This window comes from Cyprinodon variegatus, unplaced genomic scaffold, assembly GCF_000732505.1.
Source record: "Cyprinodon variegatus isolate N-32 unplaced genomic scaffold, C_variegatus-1.0 Scaffold238, whole genome shotgun sequence".
Lineage (NCBI taxonomy): Eukaryota > Metazoa > Chordata > Actinopteri > Cyprinodontiformes > Cyprinodontidae > Cyprinodon > Cyprinodon variegatus.
Genome location: NW_015150691.1, coordinates 591555 through 613088, shown reverse-complemented (window position 1 = coordinate 613088; position 21534 = coordinate 591555). Strand labels below are relative to the sequence as shown.

The 21534-nt window shown below is 37.3% G+C and overlaps 1 protein-coding gene across 5 annotated transcripts in view; it reads right to left on the bottom strand.

The window, feature by feature from the left end:
- The window catches only part of LOC107089083 (coiled-coil domain-containing protein 85A-like), a 43494-nt gene that overhangs the window by 2891 nt on the left and 19069 nt on the right, over nucleotides 1-21534 (bottom strand). For 4 of the 5 annotated variants that reach the window (XM_015381637.1, XM_015381636.1, XM_015381635.1 and 1 more), the window contains exon 3: nucleotides 2580-2637. The exons of the other annotated variant lie outside the window; for it this stretch is intronic. In XM_015381637.1, the coding sequence (XP_015237123.1) occupies nucleotides 2580-2637 (58 nt within the window). The remainder of the gene's footprint in view (nucleotides 1-2579; nucleotides 2638-21534) is intronic. 5 annotated transcript variants of the gene reach the window in all.

The following is a 21534-nucleotide window of genomic DNA, read 5'->3' as shown; positions in this document are numbered from 1 at the left end:
TGATTGAGCATAATTGTGCTGCTAACTAAATAAGTAAATAGTAACCATAATTAGTTAGTTTTCTCCATTACGCCCTAATATTGGTCACAATCAGACGTAATGTTTGTTTTACTACATTTTCATGGGTCTTCTTTGCTGTACAGTACTTTGGATCAAGCTACATATGTGAGGAGTTGGTGGAGATATTTATGTACAGTGGTTTATAAATTATATTTAATATTAATATTTAGTTATTATTGCCATTATGTACCCCCCCATTGTGAATAGACCCTAAGAACTTAGTGAAGTCCATACGTAAGTTCACAGGCCTAAATATAACGGACATAATACACAAAACAAAAGATCTAAATTATTCTTTTTACTGGAAAATGTCATGTTGGATTTAGGATAATGAAAGACAACAATTTCTCTTTAAATCACACATGGAACCACTGAACAATGCAGTTATTAATTTGATCGATGCTTCTAAGTCATTAGTTGTGGGGTGGATTGTGTATTTTCTCATTAATGCTCAATGAGTGAGTTAAAATGCAGTATTAATAATACGTTATTCCACCCTGATTCACTAATAGAGTGTAATCACCAACGACATATAACTTGTTAATATACAAAAGCTATCACAGCAAGAAACTGAGCTATTTAATCAAAATTAAGCTATCATTAATGCTAGAACAGGCAAAAAAGGGCAAAATACAATACCCGCAGCCTTCTTGAACAGCTCTCTTCCTCAGTAGTTTGTCTATATGTGCACGCTTCATAGACTGTCAAAATATGTAATCAATGAAACTAGACTCAGCAGGCTCTCTGTCCTCTATTTAACCCAATAACTTATCACAATATTCTCCTTTAGCATATAGATCAATCCACCACATCTGGTGCGTTTTGACAGAGTTGTGCAGTAGAGTTTCATTGAAACATCCATTCTCCGTCACGCTTATCCAAAGCGGGGGTAGCGAGGGGTGCTGGTGCCTATCTCCAGCTGTCTACGGGCGAGAGGCGGGGTACACCCTGGGCAGGTCGCCAGTCCATCGCAGGGCAGCACAGGGACAAACAGGACTAACAACCATTCATGCACACTCACACCTAAGGGGATTTGAGAGAAAATGGACCTAACAGTCATGTTTTCGGATTGTGGGAGGAAGGCAGAGTACCCGGAGAGAACCCACACATGCTCACGGAGAACATGCAAACTCCATGCAGAAAGACCCCAGGCCTGTAACCTTCTTTGTGCTACCCACTGCTCCACTGAACAGCCGTCCATTGCAAGTCATAAAAGTTAAAAGTACCTTCACACAGGATTGATAAAATTGTGCAAATGGATATTTTGTGGTCAGCGCTCTTGCTTGAAATCCATAAACCATAGAAAGGTCAGAATGGAGATCAGCCCTCTACTTGTTTGCTTCCAAAAGATCCATATAGATGGGAAGAAATTTCATTTCAGGCTCATTGCTCCAGTGTCTCTAAACTTTGAGAAAGATCAATGCAGCTCACAGCTGAAGTGTTCTGAGAGCTGCCCATGTTTGTCACTGTCTTACCTCAGCCAGTCGTCCCTTCGCAGCCACCATCACTCTCATCAGTTATGACCTATTAAATATCCCAGATGTGGGCCACATCTGGACCAGACCAACTGTAGTTTTTGGGTACGGTGCCTATGTTCAGCACTACTTGCAGACTTTTTATACATTTTAAAAATTGTATTAAAAGTAGTGATGGTTGGTGTTGGTAAAAAAAAAAAAAGAGGAAAATAAAATAAAAGATTCCCAGCTTTATAGATTTTCATAGTTACTGATAGAACATTTTGTATCTGTCTGCATTTGCTGCAACAAAAAACCGAGGGATGATCAAAGTAAGACATCGATCTACACACCCTTCTTACTTTTCTCTGAACCTAAAAAATCATCTACAAAGATTACTTGATTATTCTCTTCTCCTTGTATTGTTGTGGGACAGAAGAGGAAAGGGAGGCTAACTCTCACACTTTGTTGGTTTGTTGTTCTGTTTACAACAAGAGCAGCAAGGACTCCCCCCTGCTGACTATAGGCAGGTAAGCCATGTCTTGCTGTGATCAAATATTAATAGAGCCATTTCTGCCTCACACAAACCTGACTGAAGATAGCACAATGACACATATACACAGGATAGGGTCACCTCTAACACTATAGTCACAATATAAAACCACTGATTCCACCTGAGCACAGAGACATATGGAGTGAGAACCTGCTCACAATCACAATGTATTCAATCAGGACCTGACTGTATGTTTGTTTATTTCTCACTGATTCGTATAAAAATTAATATGCAATGCCTCACTCACCAACACTTTTGCTTTTTTATTTCATCATGTAAATCCTGCTAATGTAAATCCATCCAACCTAACAAAACACACATGTGTTCAAGACAGCAGTTAATAGGTGCACAATGGATGTTAAAGTAGAGTTATGGAAGCTAAATACAGGATTCTGGACCCTTGTGTTAAGAAAACTGACACTGCCTTTAATTGTCTGTCTTCACTCTGAGTCTCTAATTAACACAAATCAGGTTTATAGAGAAAAGGCATAAAAATCTGAAGAGAGGTTTACCTGTCCCATAGCTTGACATTTCTGCAGTTGTTGGTGCAGCAGCCTGCTGATATCAAAGCTGTAGCAAAAAACAAAGAAAGGAGACAGAGGAGGAGACAAGCTTTAAAAGCGTTCTTCTGACAAACAAGGAGGAGGTAATTAATTTAGAGCTGATGTCTGTTTGTTGAGACAGCCAAAGCATGGAAAAATGTGTCCTAAATAAAAAAACTTTGATTGACTAGTTGTCCACGCTGTCATTTGAAATGTATGTCAAATATAGAACTGGGAATACTGCATTTTTTATTTATTCAATCTGTGCCACTCACAGCCCACTCACACACACATTCACACATTCACAGACACAAAACACACAAAACAGACAGATAGAACCAAAACAACAAAATAGGGTAGTTTGGAAATTGTCAAATCTCCTGTTGATGATTAAGAGATCACTTGTGCAGAAATGCACTGGTGTTCGTATTCTGATTTTTTCGGTGACTTTTTTTTTCGGTTAAGGAGAAGTCCGGTCATATTCAGAATTCAAACTTGTGAAAGTATTTCAAATCTGAAATGCTGACATACTGTTTAAAAAATTCATTTGAATGTGCTTTACCAGAGACATCCATGTTTGTCAAAGCTACCACCACCAACCAGTTTTTGACGTCAAGGTGCGGCATCGGCTGTTGAGCAAGTCCCAGTGCTCTATCTGGTGTTTGTCACAATGTGCTATTATACAAGTCATATTTTAAAATTCTTCTTCAAAATGTTGGCTACATATTACATATTACATGAAGTCTTCTCACAATCTTAAATAATTGTTGTTGACTGCAGATGTGTCTCATAGTTCCCATTGATTTTGCTAGTAAAGCGGGGAGAATGCCCGGTCCCGGACTCAGTGATCGAGACAAAAATATTATTTTTATTTTTTTACCCATTAATGCTAAATTCATTGAATCACTACAGACTTATTCGTTTTAGTTAAAGATAATGAGCCATTGATCATTCCGTGTTGACCGGACTTTTCCTTTAAGGTTTACTGTATGTCACAAGCATCCATCCATCCATCCATCCATCCATCCATCCATCCATCCATCCATCCATTATCTGATCCAAGGAACAGAGAATAAAAAAAACACCCAATCTTCAATTCTTGGACTGATCTGTCAGACAACAGCAGCAACATGTTACTATATCAAGAATAGAATAGAATTCAACTTTATTGTCATTACATTGTCACAAGTAAAAAGAACAAAATGAACTCTCTGCATTTAACCCATCCCTTTGGGGAGCAGTGGGCTGCCATGGTGCGGCACCTGGGGAGCAGTGTGGGGTTAAGGGTCTCTGCTCAGGGACCCAGAGTGGCAGTCTGTGGGAGCGGGGCTTGTACTCAGAACCTCTCAGATCCAGGCGCAATCCCCTTACCGCTAGGCCGCCACTCCCCCTACTACTATTATGTTACACCAACAGGGCAGCACATTTCTCCAGGTTTGCACTTTACTGCCTAAAATGTATGTTTATGTATGTTTTGCCTTCATCTTTCAATCATTTGTAACACAGAAACACCACATGTTTACAAGTGGGTAGACATGAAGGGGAGGAATAGGTCTACCTGTAGTGCTTCTTTGGACAGGTGAATGAACTCTGCTCCTCAGAATGCCATGGACATAGATTAGCTAAGTTGGCTATATGCTAAATTAATAACATGGCTATAATTTAGGCAAAAACAACACTAAACCTAACCAGAAAAACACCATACCATTAAAGATAACAGCGGCAGCATCGGTAGGGGTTTATTTTTTTAGTGTGTGGAATGCATAAAGTTCCTAGGCATCCACAGTTCGTCTTACCTCTCCTAGACAGAATACATTTCCTGTCTGGTGAGGAAGGTCAAATAAAAAAGGCTCTTCTTTCTTTGAAATTTCAAAAGGACAGGACTCTAATCAGATGCTCACAAAACTTTATTGAGTAATGAATCATAGCATGACAGAGGAGGGACTTAGTTAAGATGGTGAGGACAGCACAGGGGATGCCGTCTACAGATTTAGACTTAATTTAAGGCTTTCCAGAAAAGAGCTAAAGTCTTTGCTGTAGATCCCACCTACTGCAGCAATGCATAGTTTGTCCCACTTTGATTAGGAAAACAATGCAGGACCATTAAATCCAAAACAAACGGGCACAGAAACAGTTTGTTCGGATCAGTAATTATTCCACTGTAGTCAGACACTTCTTCTCAGTCATACAAAAAGATACACAGTGCTAAGAATTAAACTATCATTTCATATCCTACATGACTATAGCACAAGTTGCATCTTATGTAAATATTAAATGCTACATTTTGATGTACACGTGTTTTCTTCCAAGGATTTTTATATTTTTTTCAAGTTTTTCTAATTCACTAAAACAATTGTAAAGAAGAATGGTTTGTTTCTTAAACATGAGAGAACACTTTTATCTAATGGAAATGTGGGAAATCCAATACCTTCCACAGCAATCCATAAATGCATGTTGGTCATGGTGGATATAAATTTGCAGGTTCATTGCTGCATGCAGCAAGAGGTTTCAGACAGAGGTGACAGAAATATTAACATTTCAGTGTTTTACTTTCTCTACTTTACTGTTGTAGTTTTTGTGAAAGATCTAGAAATATTGTTGGTGTTTGGAAATGTGATGTACTGTTTGCACATTGCACATCTAGCTGTTTTTAATCTTGGCCAGGACATCCTGGTCAGAAAGATTACCAATAGGAAGTTTTTTTTAAACGGAAAAATTAAAAGAAAGATGAGTGACATATATATTTTTTTAATAATATTTCAAAAATGCTTGAATTAATGCTAAAATATAATGGGAACTAGCTGTACAGTATGTATTTTTAGGTTGATTAAAGAAAGCTAATCAGTCTTACCCATCCCCATGGTTCCTTAGCTCTAACCCTGCTAATTTCAATCTCTATGTGGCAGCAATGCATGTCTAAATGGTGCACCACAGCTAAATGAGAATCTCTTCAGGCACACGCCCACGCAGATTGATTTATATAAACCTTAATCATGACTGACAAAGGGGACAGACAGGGAGATAAAGCAATCACTTTGCAGAATGAGTGACGGTCTGCAGCTTTGTGCAGTAAAAGTTAAGTTATGCTGTCATGACGTGATAGATGTAATGCTACTCTTTCAACTTTAGCCTCTCCAAGCAGAAGGCTGGGTCTTGACACTGTCTGACATCTTTGACCCAAGACTGCTGCACTGCTTTATTTCTGTCCCGCAGAAAAAATGTCCTGTCATGCCAAGTTCTCCAAACTGAAACTGTTACAGTACAGGATGCTTCATCTATTATATTTCCATACTTTTATGGCTTTGTATGTAAAGTTCTGTTTAAGTGGTAGTCCACCTGAATTTTGGAAGAAATATATTTGCCTTAGGCAGTTTAAGCTTTAAAAATTTACACTTTAGAATTCTTTCCACACTACCATGCTTGATTTTCTTTCAGCCAGCAATCTCTGCCTCCCCAGGAGTCCATAATCATGTTTTCAGCACATTTCCTCCACTTGGTCAAGCAGCAACATCTCAAATTAATGATTCATTACACTCTTCTGAAAACCAAAATAATCTGAATCCGATTTTTAAGGTTTTTCCTACCTCTTTTCCCATCACATTATTTATTTCTACTGATTAAAAACTGATTTAAGGAAGATAATGTAAAAGAGTATGTAGAACTAAATCAAGTTAAATCTGGTTGAAGGTCAAGTTATGGGCTATTATGTTTAACCCTTACCAGCTGAATTACACAGCATCGGTTAGCGTTATTTCAACAAATGATTCATATAATGGGCTGCTTAGTGGTGCAATGGGTAGCACAGCTGCTTTGCAGCAAGAAGGTTCCGGGTTAGATTCCAGGCCCATGGTGTTTCTGCATTGAGTTTGCATGTTCTCCCTGAGGATGCTGAGTTCTCTCCGGGTACTCCGCCTTCATCCCACAGTTCAAAAACATGACTGTTAGATTAATTGACTTCTCTAAATTCTCCTTAGGTGGGATTGTGTGCGTGAATGGTTGTTTGTCCTGTGTGTCTCTGTGTTGCCCTGCGATGGACTGGCATCATGTCCAGGGTGTACCCCGCCTCTCGCCCATTGACTGCTGGAGATAGGCACCAGCACCCCTCGCGACCCCACCCGGGACAAGCGTGTCAGATAATGGATGGATGGATGGATGGATGATTAAAAACTGATTTAAGGAAGATACTGTAAAAGAGTATGTAGAACTAAATCAAGTTAAATCTGGTTGAAGGTCAAGTTATGGGCTATTATGTTTAACCCTTACCAGCTGAATTACACAGCATCGGTTAGCGTTATTTCAACAAATGATTCATATAATGGGCTGCTTAGTGGTGCAGTGGGTAGCACAGCTGCTTTGCAGCAAGAAGGTTCCGGGTTAGATTCCAGGCCCCGGGTGTTTCTGCATTGAGTTTGCATGTTCTCCCTGAGGATGCTGAGTTCTCTCCGGGTACTCCGCCTTCATCCCACAGTTCAAAAACATGACTGTTAGGTTAATTGGTTTCTCTAAATTCTCCTTAGGTCTGAGTGTGTGCATGAATTTGTCATGTGTTTGTTGCCCTGCAATGGACTAGCGACCTGTTCAGGGTGTACCCCGCCTCTCATCTGTAGACAGGGGAAGACCACGCTTGGGGTAAGCGTGACGGAAAATGGATGGATGGATTCATATAATACAAGACCTTTATCCTTTCTTCACAACTTAATATGATTAGAGCAAACATGCAACTGAAAATGATATTTCTCTGCCCCTAGAGCTTGCTTTGAAATAGCTGAACAAGGCATTTTTACAAGAAAACATGGCAATGTTGTTAATAAAGAAGGAAAGCACATAAAAAGCATAAAATAATAATATCTTTATTTTGTGCAGGAGCAGTGAATATGATGCCTGGAAACCCCAAAAACAAACGAATAAATAATGCTTGAAATCTGAAAATGTGATATTGACTCAGTTCATTTTCTTCACTTATAGCCTCAGTCCTGTGGATTTTTTTCTTTTATTCATATCTAGTGGATTTGTGAAAAAGGAACACTGCAAAACTTTGTGTGAGTGGGGGTAGATGGGAAGAGGGGTAGTTTGATGAATTACACGAAAAATGTCTGCAAAGCCCTGTTGTAAAATATATTTAAACAAAACCTAATAAATTCAATAATTTTAGAGAAAAGAGAATGTCTGATGGCTTCAATTAGCCTGAATTCGAACAACCATGTCCTTCACTGCATGAAGGGACACTCCTCTCTACCAACAGGAAAAACTGACATCACTGATAAATTGTGACTGATCGGATGATCGATCTGATCTGATGGGCACCTGAGCTGTAATGGTTTAATACTTCCTCCCTGACAGTTCGCCTTCAGCATAAAAAATGGAGGGTCGGAAAAAAGAAGCTGTCCTTATTGTGACATTTGAGTAAAGAGGCTGAAACTTTATTGATATAAATTATATACTTGTTCGACAATGGTGTTGCTCTAAATCGAGGAATATGGTATTAGAAATACATCTTATCACATAGAGCATAATGAGCACTTTTCCTATGTCAGGCCTCAGCTGAAATATACAACACAAAAATTCAACAAATGCTACAATTGACCAGAGTTGGTTCATGGAGTAACTAATGATAAAAACCTGATTTAGGATAATGATAATCTGGCCTTCTGAAACTGAAAACCTAGGATATGCAAGGGTTTAACACAGAACGTATTTTTATTTCTTAATTAACCCGTTTTCTGAATCTGTGCCCTGGTAAAAGGCATGCCAATGTAAACATTCTCTCCCAGTTTTACCGCTTTTTCTTTTCTTGTTAATTTTCTCTTTCATCTAGCTTGGAAAGAGGTAAGGATTGTCCACCACTTCAAAAGAAGGGTAAGTAAAAAGATCTACTGTCATCTTTGTGTCTTCTACAGTACACTCCTCCTCAACAGACAACACCAGTCCATATGAACACTTAAGACTAACAAGAGTGCCCAATTGCATCTATTGTAATTGAAGATGGTGACGCATCATGTCGTCTTCCATTGAGTGCATCCTCAACTAAGTATTTATAAACACCTCATTGTAAACTATGGAAATGTTTTAATTTTTGGTGGGATTATCATTAGACATTGACAGCCTATGTAATTATGAAAGCAGTACTTGTTTTTGCTAATAACAGGCCAAAATATTTACAGATTGTCCCTCTAAAGCTAAAGGTAAAGTTTGCTAGAATTAAAACTACCGGTAAGTACTATGGTTATAACTTCAAAATGTTAGGATGAAGAGTAATATGTACTTAGAGCACATGTCTCTGTAAACCTTTTGTTCTTGTATACTCCTTTCCCAATGTCTGCAGTACATTTTATATGGAAAAGCTTAATGACTACATGTCCCCAAAAGACAAACTAATGTTGTGATTCTGTTTAAGCAATAATTTTGTCTTGACTTAACATACATTCTCACAATTCAGTTCTCATAATCTTTATATAGAGACACAAGAGCACTAGTCTGTATTCCAGCATAGGGAATATTAGAGCTTAGCACTGTCATAAATTTCCCCTAATTCAAACATAATAGCTTCAACATCTACAAGGTATAAAGCCAAGCTACGGGGACTTCTAGCACTAATCTATATTTACAGCAGGACTTCTGCAGACTCACTACTGTTGCTTTTGTGAGTTATTATCTTGCAATGTTATCTGACATAGTGAAAAGTGACCATTAAATGAACAGCACGTTATTTTCAGCTTGTTAGATACTGCAGAAATGCCATGTTTTTTTTTTTTATCTGCTGTGCTGAGTTGAGCTTTCTTTGATCATATGTACTACAAACATTTTATAATGAAAAAAATGGTTAACATGACAAAGTGATCTGAATCCTATATTAGAAAGATTTAATAAAAGCACAGAATTTCTTCTCAGATTTGCTGATATTGTATAGGAATTTATGTATTCTTATCAAGTATTTCACCCTTAGTCCTACTGCACCAAATAGAAAAGGCTTTGATATTGTTATCAAACTAAGTGCCTTAGCTTATTCAATCATTGTAAACCTGTTTGCAGGTGCATCTGATTCACTGAGAAATGCAGGAAATGTGATTAAGAAGGTGCAATTCCATACTCATAAAGGGAATTTTTTTAATGTATTTTTTAAATAAATAAAGGAAATGATTAAAGAAAAAAAGATCCATTAAATAAACTGTGGTTTAGTTAATAAGTGGCATATGGCATGACATTTTGAGTGTATTGGTTTATTTATTGGACAATCTATATAATTCAGATGTTCTTTTTTAACTATAAGTTTAGATTTCAGCCTTCTATTAAAGAAATATATAACTTAAGTATAAAGTTATTGTTTGGTAAAAGAGTATACCATATAACAGTAGGTCTCAATATAATTAAATTGAATGTACCACTGTGTTATATCATTTCCCTATCGGTTTGCTGATGATAATAATAAATTTAATTACTTAGAGACAAATAATAATTCTAAGCCAAACAACATGCATTTGGTGCATACTAAATATATATTTTTACACTGAGTCTAGCAATATGGTCAATGCAAAAATGTTCAGCAGCAGCCCTGTAAATGTTTCTATGTTTTTTCAGTTCATTTTGCATATTTTTTTTACTAATTAACCAAAGCAGCAGGGTAGATAGCCAGGGGTGCATAATGCAGCTCACCCTGCCAGATAAGTACTAGCATATCTGGCAGGGTGAGCACACCAACAAAACCTTGTTATTGGGCTGTCTGTGTCAGTAAAACTGATGACAGCTAATGGTAGTTATTGTTGCACAGTTTATGACTTCACTGTAGCAGAAACTAGAGCTTTACTGGACCTTTTACATTGCTCCAAACCAAAAATATTGCACCATTAGCAAGGGTGCTTTTTTGGGGGGGTTCCCGGAACCGGCCACAGAGCTGACAGCTCTGTTTGAGTGCCCAGTCTGTTTCGACTACGTGCTGCACTCTAGTCTACCAAAATCCCAGACGATTTTGAAATCCCCCCTGGACACTTTTTTTAGGTCTGAAAAGTAGAACATGTCCGGGGAAAAAAGAGGACGTATGGTCACCCTGCATTAGCTTACAAGGTATCAGTAAGCATTTCACATTTTCATGTCTACCTAATGCTGCGTTCACACCAAAAGTAGCAGAGGCAGCAGGAGCAGCTAGTTTACATGCAAAGTCAATGGTTGACGCTCGTCAAGGGGGAGCAAAATGTCCCGCAGATCTATGGCAAGCTAAGAATGCCACTATTCACATCTAATTATCACATTAAGATTGAAATTAACCTGCTAAAAGCTCACGTTTTTCCGAAATTTCGCCGCTTTTTTTGCCTTCTTTTACCAACAAATGCGCTTTTTACGTCCATCATGATGGTACCGCAAGACGCCTTGATGGGTCAAAATGCGCGTTTTCCTTTCTGACAGCCAATAAATTTGAACTGGTTGCATCCAATTGCTGATCAAGGCAGCCAGACCAAGAAAGTTCAGCACAGATCTGCTTTGTGAAAAGCAGGCTTCTAGGCACCATAGAGCTCCCAGGCCGGTCCGGAAGCATGACCAGGCGGTCACACATAGGAGCAGACAGGATAAGGTGCAGACAGGCAGGCTCAGAGGCAGAGGGTAGCAGACACAGGACATGGAACCAGAACTTGATGGAGGACCTTTTAACCGGGGATAAAGACTGAACCTCCCCGCATATAGAGCCAAAAACCCTGAGGACTCAGCAGGGGAGGAACAGTGGACGATCAGGAGATGAGACAGACACAAAACATACAAACCAACCAGCAAACAAACTAACTGACTCGAAACTGCCATATTAAACTTTGAATTATTTTCTAAACTACCAAAAGATTTTTATGAAGGAAAAATGGCAAAAAAGCCTTTGTAAGATCCTCAGTCTCTGGAAAGCCAGCAATTTGATATTTTTGCAACTTGATTTGAATTCACCTTCCCTGGTGATCAAAGGTTCCAAAAACAAAACAAAAACTTCTGGGAAACAGCAACTTACTGAAAAATGTCAAAGTATCTCCAGAGTAATGTACATGACTCAGATCCTCAAGCTTATTGGAGTTGTTCTCATTACAAAGACACAAAATATTGAATAAAATAAATGATTTTTTTGAACAACAAAAATGTCAGCATAGTAAATCTATACAAAATTTTCATTATTCACTGTAAGGAGTATTGCAGTGAGTTTAAGGGGATTATGTACTGAATCATTTGACATTTAAGTGATATTGCATGAGGGTGCACTTACTACTGGTGCATGTTGGATTTCTACGAATAGGATGACCCTGTAGTCATGTTGGAGTAAAAAATAGACCAGTGCCTGCAACACGGCATGATTTGCTCCGGATATTATTTAGAGACATGTTGACATGGCCTGTCATCACCTTCTTGCACAAATGTCCAGACCAGTTTTAGACAATCTGTGTATTTTTGCTTTATTGCATTAGTGTGTGAGTCATCAGAGTATGATTTAATTATATGCTTTAGCATTTTACAGTATGTATTTGCAGTCTACTTAAGCAATAGTCAAGACTAGGAAAGGTTAACCCCCTAAATGGAACATTTAGTAGTTGAACTAGAAATAGCATATATTGGGGTCAAAACTCCTATGACATTACTGAGAAGCTCTATTTAAATTCAACAGAGTAGAAGGAGACAATGTCAAAAGGAAAATATTGCACCACTATAACCTTTCTACCAGTTTGACACTTCGGCACACTAAATCAGAGCATAGCAGCATCAGTCTCACTTTATTATCACCCCATGGAAAAGTTTGCCTTGGAGCAATATAAGAAAACACAGCCACTTGACAATGGTTGTAAAAATCGAGGAAAAACATTAGTACCTATATAGACATAAGATTAAAGAAAATAAAGTCTTACTCTAAAATGACAAAGCAATTACAGTTTAGCTTATCACTACAGTGCCTTGGACATTAGGGCTGCAACTAATGATTATATTGCAAATCAATTAATCGGTTGATGAGAACTGATTGAATGAACTAATCTGTTATTTTTTCGATCAATAATCATAGCCAAACATTCTTTAAAGTCGTAGGGAAGTGGCTGTTCCAATGGTTGCAGTTCTGAATCTCCCGAGTGGTGCCTGACTTAACACGAGTGAATAAAGTGAATGTGATTGGCCGGTTATCAAGGGGGCGGGATTGTTGTTACGGTAGGTTCGCAAGCAAGTTTGGTTGTGGTCAGTGTCTCGGAAGCATCTTGATAAACAGTTAGCAACTTAGTACTAGTAGGTTCCCAAAGGGAAATTACATTGGGAACAAGTAGCATTTAACAACGACACGGTCAAGGAACGCTATGGACATCGGAAACATGCAAGAGGAGGAGATTTTGTGTTGGAGGTCGTGGATGAGTCTCCTCCGTCATACATTTTTTTATTTAGAGGAGAAAGTTGTTGTGGGAGAGGACGCCAGGGAGGCAGAAGCTGAGTTTGGTGTAGAGGGCTTACAGCCGTACATGTTTGAGCCCTTGCATCGCAACTCTGCCAGATCTGTTAGCTCTACGCCTGCCGAAGACACAGACGTCCATCCCCGTGAACACTGGGACGTAACTCAATGGTAAAATAAATTATTCTTAGTTCAACTGTTGCGTATATATTAGCTGCGACATATGAGTCAAGATGCTATGACCGAAAAAAATTGATTGACAGATGACCGTTGTATGATGTATGATTGGCCAAATTCAGGTGTACAAGATGACAAGTGGCCTGCATAAGATAACGAAAAAAAACAACAACACAGATTTTAAGACAGGATTTTTTTTTATAGAAAATTTCTAACTTTTGGGACAACATGGTCCGATAAAGAGTACATTTATATACATGTTTAAGCCAGAATGATTTGATATTTAAATATGACTTCCCTATGACCTTAAAGAAGACTTTTTACTAAATTAACCCAGGTGAAACTGAATGTTTTCTGACTAACAAAGGTTCTCTTACCTTGGAAAGGCAGTTAGAAGATAATATTACAGTGGACAGTTTGAGCTATTTTTTTAATATTTTTTTTATTTAATTCAGTTCAATTCAACTGAGGTGTACTGTGTTAATTCCAAATAGAACCTAAATGTTGTAGTAAATGATTAGCTTCTTTTAACGAGTTGTACATGTTGATAGCTGCAGGCAGCTATTTAGTGGTCTTTCTTTCACCGGATGTCGAGAAGTCTTTGACTGAATACACTCTGCTGGTGTTTAACAGTCTTCTGACAAGGATGTTCACTGTTGATAATGTTCTACATTTTATGAAGAATTCTTCTCTATAAAATCATCTCCAGATGTTCTAGAGGAGTTCCTAGAACAGACCGGCCTTCCTTATTAGCTTATCGAGTGTCTTTCAAATATTTGCTCTGATGCTGTTACCCCAGCAGACGGTGGAGGAAGAGATCACACTCTCCACAATGCCTTTATAGAAGATATGCAGCATTGTGCTGCAGACACCGAAGGACCTAAGTACAGTCTGCTCTGTTCCTTCTTACAGACAGCTTCACAGTTTGCAGTTTTTCTTCTCTGTGTACATAGTAGCTTCTTAGTTTTGGTTGAGTTTAACTAGCTTGGCCAAAAGTTGTTGACTGAAATATGTTTGACTTAGAGTTTCATTATCTTTGTATATTAAATTCTTAGATTTTAATGTGAATTTGTTGTAAATTTATTTCATAAGTGTGCAGAGCTAACTGTTTGACTATTATATGAGTGTGAATCACACTTTCCTCCTTTGTGCTTACACAAAACATGTTGGCTGTGTGAGGATTGATTTCAAATATCAAGTTTTGATATTGTGACATCCTTTACTATACATCACAGTAAAAGTGACATACCATTTTCTGAGGCAACAGAATAATGTTAATACACATACACACTATCAGTACTGAGAGAATCATACTTTCTAGCCTAGACAGATATATATTTCTGACAAAAATATAAAAGAATGTATGTTTTGTAAGAGGCCAGTCTCGGTCCCAACTTGAAGCTGATGGAAAATCTGTGTGGCGTTTTAAAGTATAGGGTACTGGAAAGCTCTGCATCACGGTCATTCATTGATCTATTCTTAGAGAAAAACTTAGTTTCTTCAGACTCCAGCTAACATCTGTGACCTCTTCAAGGAGAGTCATAAACTGGAAAAAGAAAGCAGAGCTTGTTGATTTAGTTATAGGCAGGGCGTTTAAACCAAACTTGTATTTATTAGGTTATAAGTTCTGTGCAGAAAAATGTGTTTGGTCCAGATCAGAGGAAGAATTCTATAATGTGATTATTCCAGAACAGTGAGGATACTAAGCTCCTTATATTCCCCCTCTGTATACCAGAGCATTGGAGATAGGCTCTAAATTTTCCCACGAAGAGATCTGACAGATTGGCCTGGGAAATCATGGTCCCACACTGAATAAATCACTGACAGGAGTCATTTTTTCCTCTCTTTAATGCGACACAAGTTAATAACTCTTTGCAACTTATAATCCTCAAAGTAAATAAACCAAGTTCAAGTTCATTTTATGGCTACTAGCCAGAGCATTTTGAGCAAGCAATCAAGTATACTTCAGTTTTAGTTTTATGGCTCTAATACATCAAGCCATGGTCAGTTCTTTCAATTTTTTTCCTACCTGATCATAAAAGATTATTAAATCCAAATAGAAATCTGTTTACTCTAAACAAGTATTTACAAACACAAACCTCTAGTGACAAATTATAAGGCATACTTCAGCCAGCCAGAATTCTTCTGAGGAATATATATTTGTCGTTTTCTTGTTTTTCAAGCTATTTCTTCCTATTCGTCCTCCAAGTAGACTTATTTGTATTCTGTGTGGCTGTACAGCACTTTTAAGCAGATTCTGAGAACAAAATATAGATATAAGTAAAATGTGGTAACAATAGGATAGACTGAAACAAAAAGTGTCAATTTGAATGGCCAGGTTTTAGACTAAGAGATCTTCAGCAACCATTTCATTTATTATAGTTGATACAAGACTAATGCAGCATTTATTTATTTTTAGAGTTTACAACATGCACAAAACACTGTTAAACTTTGCTCACGGTTTGCCATTCACAATAACATTGGAAGTCTGGCTCGAGTAGGAAATGCTGAACCCTTCCCCATTCAAATACAACTTAAATTCTTAACAATTTACACAGAAACTGCAACTATTTACGATTTGCAACAATTATTTTGCAAATCGATTAATCTGATGCTTATTTTTTTTAATTAATTGGTTAATAATTGAATAGCCACAGGTCCCTCAAAGAACATTATTTACTAAATTAAACCAAGTGAAACAAATCTTTTCCGCTTGGAGAGTTCTGGATAGAGATTATTGACAGATAAAAAACATTTTTTTTTTTTCTCTTAAATGAAAAATATTTCTTACATTTGTTTACAATTTTGATATAATTACTGCTCTAAGTGGGTTGCTCGGTCAGCTAAAGGCATGTTTTAGAGTTTCTATACTACAGTTAAAGATTAATTGATTAATAAATTAGTTTATGAATATTTCAAGTATCGATTAATCACGATTAATGCGATTAATGGTTTCAGCCCTAGACTAGCCAGTTATTGAGTTTACTAATTCCAGCTAATCAGTTTAAATATTCCCCTACATTTTAAATAGTATTTCATAACCCAGCAGAAAATTATCTTGAAACATTTTGGCAATAACATCTCCAAAAAGATGGTAATAGCTGAAGTCACTAAAAAAGGCAAAAAAGAGTCAAATGCTTTAGAAACAGTAACTAGTTAGTCTGAATCAGGCATGAACACAAACAAAAACCACAGCGCTCCTTATCTCCTTGTACTCGATGATGTGTCACTTTCTCCTTGCCTCTCCCTCCTCTTCTCTCAATTTACAGAATCAATACAAGGTAATTTCACATAGCCATCCTCTAAGATGGTCTAAAAATTGGCCATATAAATTATTCAGGTTGCCTGCACAGGCAAGCCTGTGGAGATGCATGGCAGCTCAGTGACCTCTTGTTAAACGTGCATTCAGTCAGATAATAAGAAAGCCTGTTTGTCAGCGTGGCTAAATGTTTGGTTATCTACATTGTTAAGTTTTGTAAGTTGCAGCAATCATTGGTATATACAATGTCGCATGCAAGATATTCCAATCTTAGTTTTAGAAAACGTACAAATCACTGATTATTGCAGTTTTGGTAGAATCCTCAGATAAGGACATTTTGCAAGATCAGCCTTTATTTTGAAAATAATAATGTCATTGAAAAAACGGATAGAAATGACTCCATAAATTTATTCCAGAATCATTTTAATTCATAACCCTGCAGTTTAAACATTTTGTCCATCCAACACAAATAAAACAGGTGCAATCAAGCACCCAAAACCTTTGACAAGATAGGATAAAAAAGTTCTGGATCTAGAGCCAAAATAACATCAAAAGTTAATCACTTCTATGGGACCATGCCACTCTGCTTTTAAATTTTTATGTAAATTTCCCCATTAATTTTTAAGGAATCCTTAAATTAGAAAAAATAAACATGCCAGTAAAAGGCACATGAACTAGAAAGTTATACGAACCTGAACCAGACACAAAAATCCAACTATTCTGACTTTATCAAAGCTTTACCTTTGCAATAATGATTTTGTTTGGGGGGTTTTAAGAACATTTTGAAAAAAAAAGAAATAAAAAATATGCTGCTAAAACGAATTCCATAATCAATCATATAATATTGATGTAGGAAACAAAGCTTGTAATTATTAAATATTGGTGGTTCAAAACTTTACATTCCTCAATAGGACTCAGGCTGCCTTCACAGTAACATTACAACCACACTAAAAAAGAAAAATCAAGTAGAATGCATAACAAAATGCTGTTTAAAGTTCCCTGGCTCTTTCAATAATACACAAAACATTCTGTGGTGAGACCTTACTGGTTAATAAGCATATCTGCACTGATGCACCATGAAAGAGCATCAGTGAAAGTCTATTTATTATGTATGGTCCCAAGTCTGAAACTATGAATTCCAAGTCTTTTTTTTTACATGAATTATATAAATAACCAACCATGTAGTTTTTTTTAAATGTAATCATCTTAATCGAAATATCTCAACACAAGCAGATCAATGATTTGCTTACAAGAAGAAGTTAGCTTATGTCAGCCTTTTCATCATAGCAAAAGAAAAGTACCAGCAGTTTTCTTCTCTGTCTGTGATTCATTTTGAATTTTGTTTAATAATTTGACATTTATGTACCTGAAAGTAATTACTCTTGTGGGCATTTTTGTCGAAAAATTAAATACAAATCAGATTTATTTAAATTGATTGTGCTACAGCTCACACACTCATAAGTTTGGAAATATTTACCGCTGGTCAAAATAACTCAATCTAAACAGAATAACTGCTCACTTCCACCAAAGCCAAAAGCCTGTCTTTGATCTTCCAAAAAAAAAAAAAACGTTTTAGTCGATAGAAACCCCTAATCTGCCTTCGATGAACCAATCTGTGGGTACTTGGGTAATACAGTATGGCAATGATCAACATTTCATCTTTATCCCAAAAACTGATTCCAAAGCTGAGTCAAATGAGAACTGTTCAATAGTTGTTGCCATCTTCCTTGTTTTCTGTTTTCTCCAGCGTCGTGCAGCTTTGTCGTCCCGCCCTCAAAACCCCGCCCACTTTGCATCCAGAAATTCAAAACACATCTCTGCGTTGTGATTGGCCCGTCAGTTCTAGGGCCTGGGGCATTGATTGAGGCTAGACCACTAGCAGGCAGAAATGATTTTGGCCGCTGGTGGGTGGGGCTAGTTTACTAGGCTAGCAATTTGCTAATTATATCAAATTTTTAACTAGAGGATACAGACAATGCCATTTGCTGAAAGAGCTGTAATTAAGCAAAAACTGTACAACATATAAACAGCAGCCATTTAAGGTAAAAAAATATTCTTTGTCTGCATAAATGCTCCATCTGGAATTTATCAGGCAGCATAGTTTTAGAGTTACCTTGTTATTTTATTACGGTTTTTGCTGCAAAATATAGAGATTTGAATGACAGAGACTAGTTAATGCAAGATGGGGATTTGATAGAAAGTAAACGTTTTATCCACAACACCACACTTAGGCTTATTTACATCTCAATGCATGTGTGCAATATGCATCTGGTGTAACCCAGTAGGCACAAAAAGGACAGTTAATAAAAATAAAATAAAAATGCTGTTAGATCAGGTACAGTATGATCCAGTTATCAGCTACTGCTGTTATTAACCTTTACCTACAGAATTACGCAAACTTTGTTAGTCTTTGTAAAATCCTTCCTGACAGCCCTTGCTTCTCCCTCTGCTTCAACACAACCTCCTCATAACTTCCCGGCTCTCCACCATGCTTCTCTGACATAATTCCTGATGCTGTAGAGCTCCCTTAGGTCTCCACCTGAATCAAGTTGTCAACTCTCCATCAACCCTGGTTCCCACTCACCCCTCCCTGTTGGATCTCCATCAGCAACTCACTAAGCACTCATCTGCAATCATCTCCCATAATCTGTCTCCCTGTGTTAATCTATCCTTCCTCTGACTTCAGAGCTCCAGTCCACCCAGTTCCTGTTTCTTTCCTCAGATCAGAGATCGACCCGTACGATAGCATTTATCATTTCTTTATAAATAAACCTCACATCTTTCATCTAAATTCTGAAAGTGATCATGCGTGTAGATCAGAGACTTACCAAAAACCACAGTATAAAGTTTAGTTGTTTTTTTGGTCTGAATTTAAAATTTGTTTGATCTAAAATTAACAAAACAAAATCAGATTTATATGGTATAGTTTAAAAAATCTACAGTAAACCAAATTATATTATGAAGAAACATAAACATTAGGTATCTGTTGCATTGTGTGTGTATAACAATTCAACTGCAGTAGCTGGTAGAAAGACAAGAGCACTAAACTCAATGAAACAGGGAGGAATAATTGATACCCTGCAGCTTGATTGAGCCTGAGAGGATTGTGTTTGTTTTTGCACATGTGATTGCAGGGTCATCAAAGTCTGTGCTCAGGCAGCCACATCAAACACACACAGGCAGCTCAATTATTTCTTGAGAGATCCTCAGAGAAATTCATATTTTTACATAAAGTATGAAGTGAGAAGAAAAGATTAAAAATGCCTCAACCAATTACAGACACATGCGATAACTACGTCCCTAAACTCTCTTGCTGCTTATGTCTTCTGCGTTGCAGCTCCGCATAACAGCAGCTTGTATTTTGCTATGCTTCTCAGAGGAAAAATTAAATATTTAGGCAGACACTTGCAAGATAAACTGCTGTTGTCCTATTTTAACATGTCACTACTCATCTAGCCTCCAGGCTGATGAATAATATAACAGACTGGGCAGAAAACAGTGAAGCATTCGTGCGATCAGATCTCAGATGTGTGAGAAGAGAAAAAAAAGTCATTGATAAATACATTGATTGATGCTTGAAGTTTAAGCATCACACAACCCACCTGACACCAGCTTCCAAGTTTAATGTATTCTGCCTGAGGTTGTTAAGATTTTGATTTGCAAGGCTGGAGGCTAAAGGTTGTTGTTTTTTACGTGTTTGTAGATGCTTTTCTTCTTCCCTCCTCCATAACAAAATCTTTCAGCTCTGACACTTAGAAGACCCTTTAAATATACATGTGCTCCAAAAATATTGAAATAGATATTAAATACAATGTTTTTGCAGCAACAGAACGATGAAAGAGAATGCAGAAGTGGGGAAAACTAAGCGAAAATAGACCCAATATAAAGGTGTGAAAAAGAACATATCCTGGTTGTAAAACACACCTCTTTATTCTCTCTAGATAAAACACAGTGAAAAATATTTTTTCAGAACTCCACAAAGGAAAGTTTTACATTTTAAGTTAAAGCCAAAAGGTGATGAGATACAAAACGCTCCATAATTCTGTTGTTTGTTTTGCCAATAAGTTACACGTTTCTCTATGCATTTGGTACCAAGCTACTGAAAATAGCTACAGTCACCTGCAGGTAAGGCTTCTATGGATATTAACAGTAACTGTTGAAACGGAGCTGATGACTGCAGGCTAACAAACTAAGTAGTCGTCTCCACCGGGAGGACAGAGTCGATTGACTACACTGCTCTGTTTAAAAAATCATGCCAAACTAGACTTCACATTTATATTTTAAGATTTATATTTAAATTTCATTTGTATAATGAATTTATCTGTCCAGCAGGTAGAGTGTGACGTCGGCGTCCGTTTTTTAGCCCCGGTCCCTCTTCAATTGTCCCTACCTGGTAAAAGCCACACCCATGTAGACTTTCATTCTCTTTAAGAAATTACATCTTTTTATTTTCTTGGTTCTTTCTCTTTCCTCACAGAGTACAGCGAGGACTGCATTCTAATCTCCCCCTATCTTGATTCTGACCTTGGTTTTAGCAAAGATAAGGGAAAGCAAGTTGCAATACTTGCAACTGGAGGCCTAGTGGTTAGGGCATAGACCCCCCTACCAAAGACTGCCACTCTGGGTCCCTAAGCAAAGACCCTTAATACCACTCTGCTCCCCTGGCTCCACACAATGGCAACCCACTGCTCCCCAAGGCAATGGGTTATATGATGGTAATGACAGTAAAAAAGCTTGAAAAAAAACTAAATTAACAAAACAGCAAATTAAGTTTCAGTTATTAGTTAAAAATAAACTGTCATAGCAGTCTGAACAAATTAATTATTTGTTACCTTGATTTAAAGAAACTGAAGATTTATGTCTTTTAAAGTCTTTAAAGCATCTGCTTCCAGATCACATGCTGACATTGTAATATAGATATGAGAGCTATGATATGTATTAGGGGTGTGGGAAATAATCGTTTTGGCGATATATCGTGATATTCGGCTGCCCAATATAATATCGATCTTTCACTTCTTAGTATCGATTTTTTTTTAAAAATGGTTACATAAAACATTGATGGGAAAATTGGCTACCTCTGCACCACCACTCTGGCAGAAAGC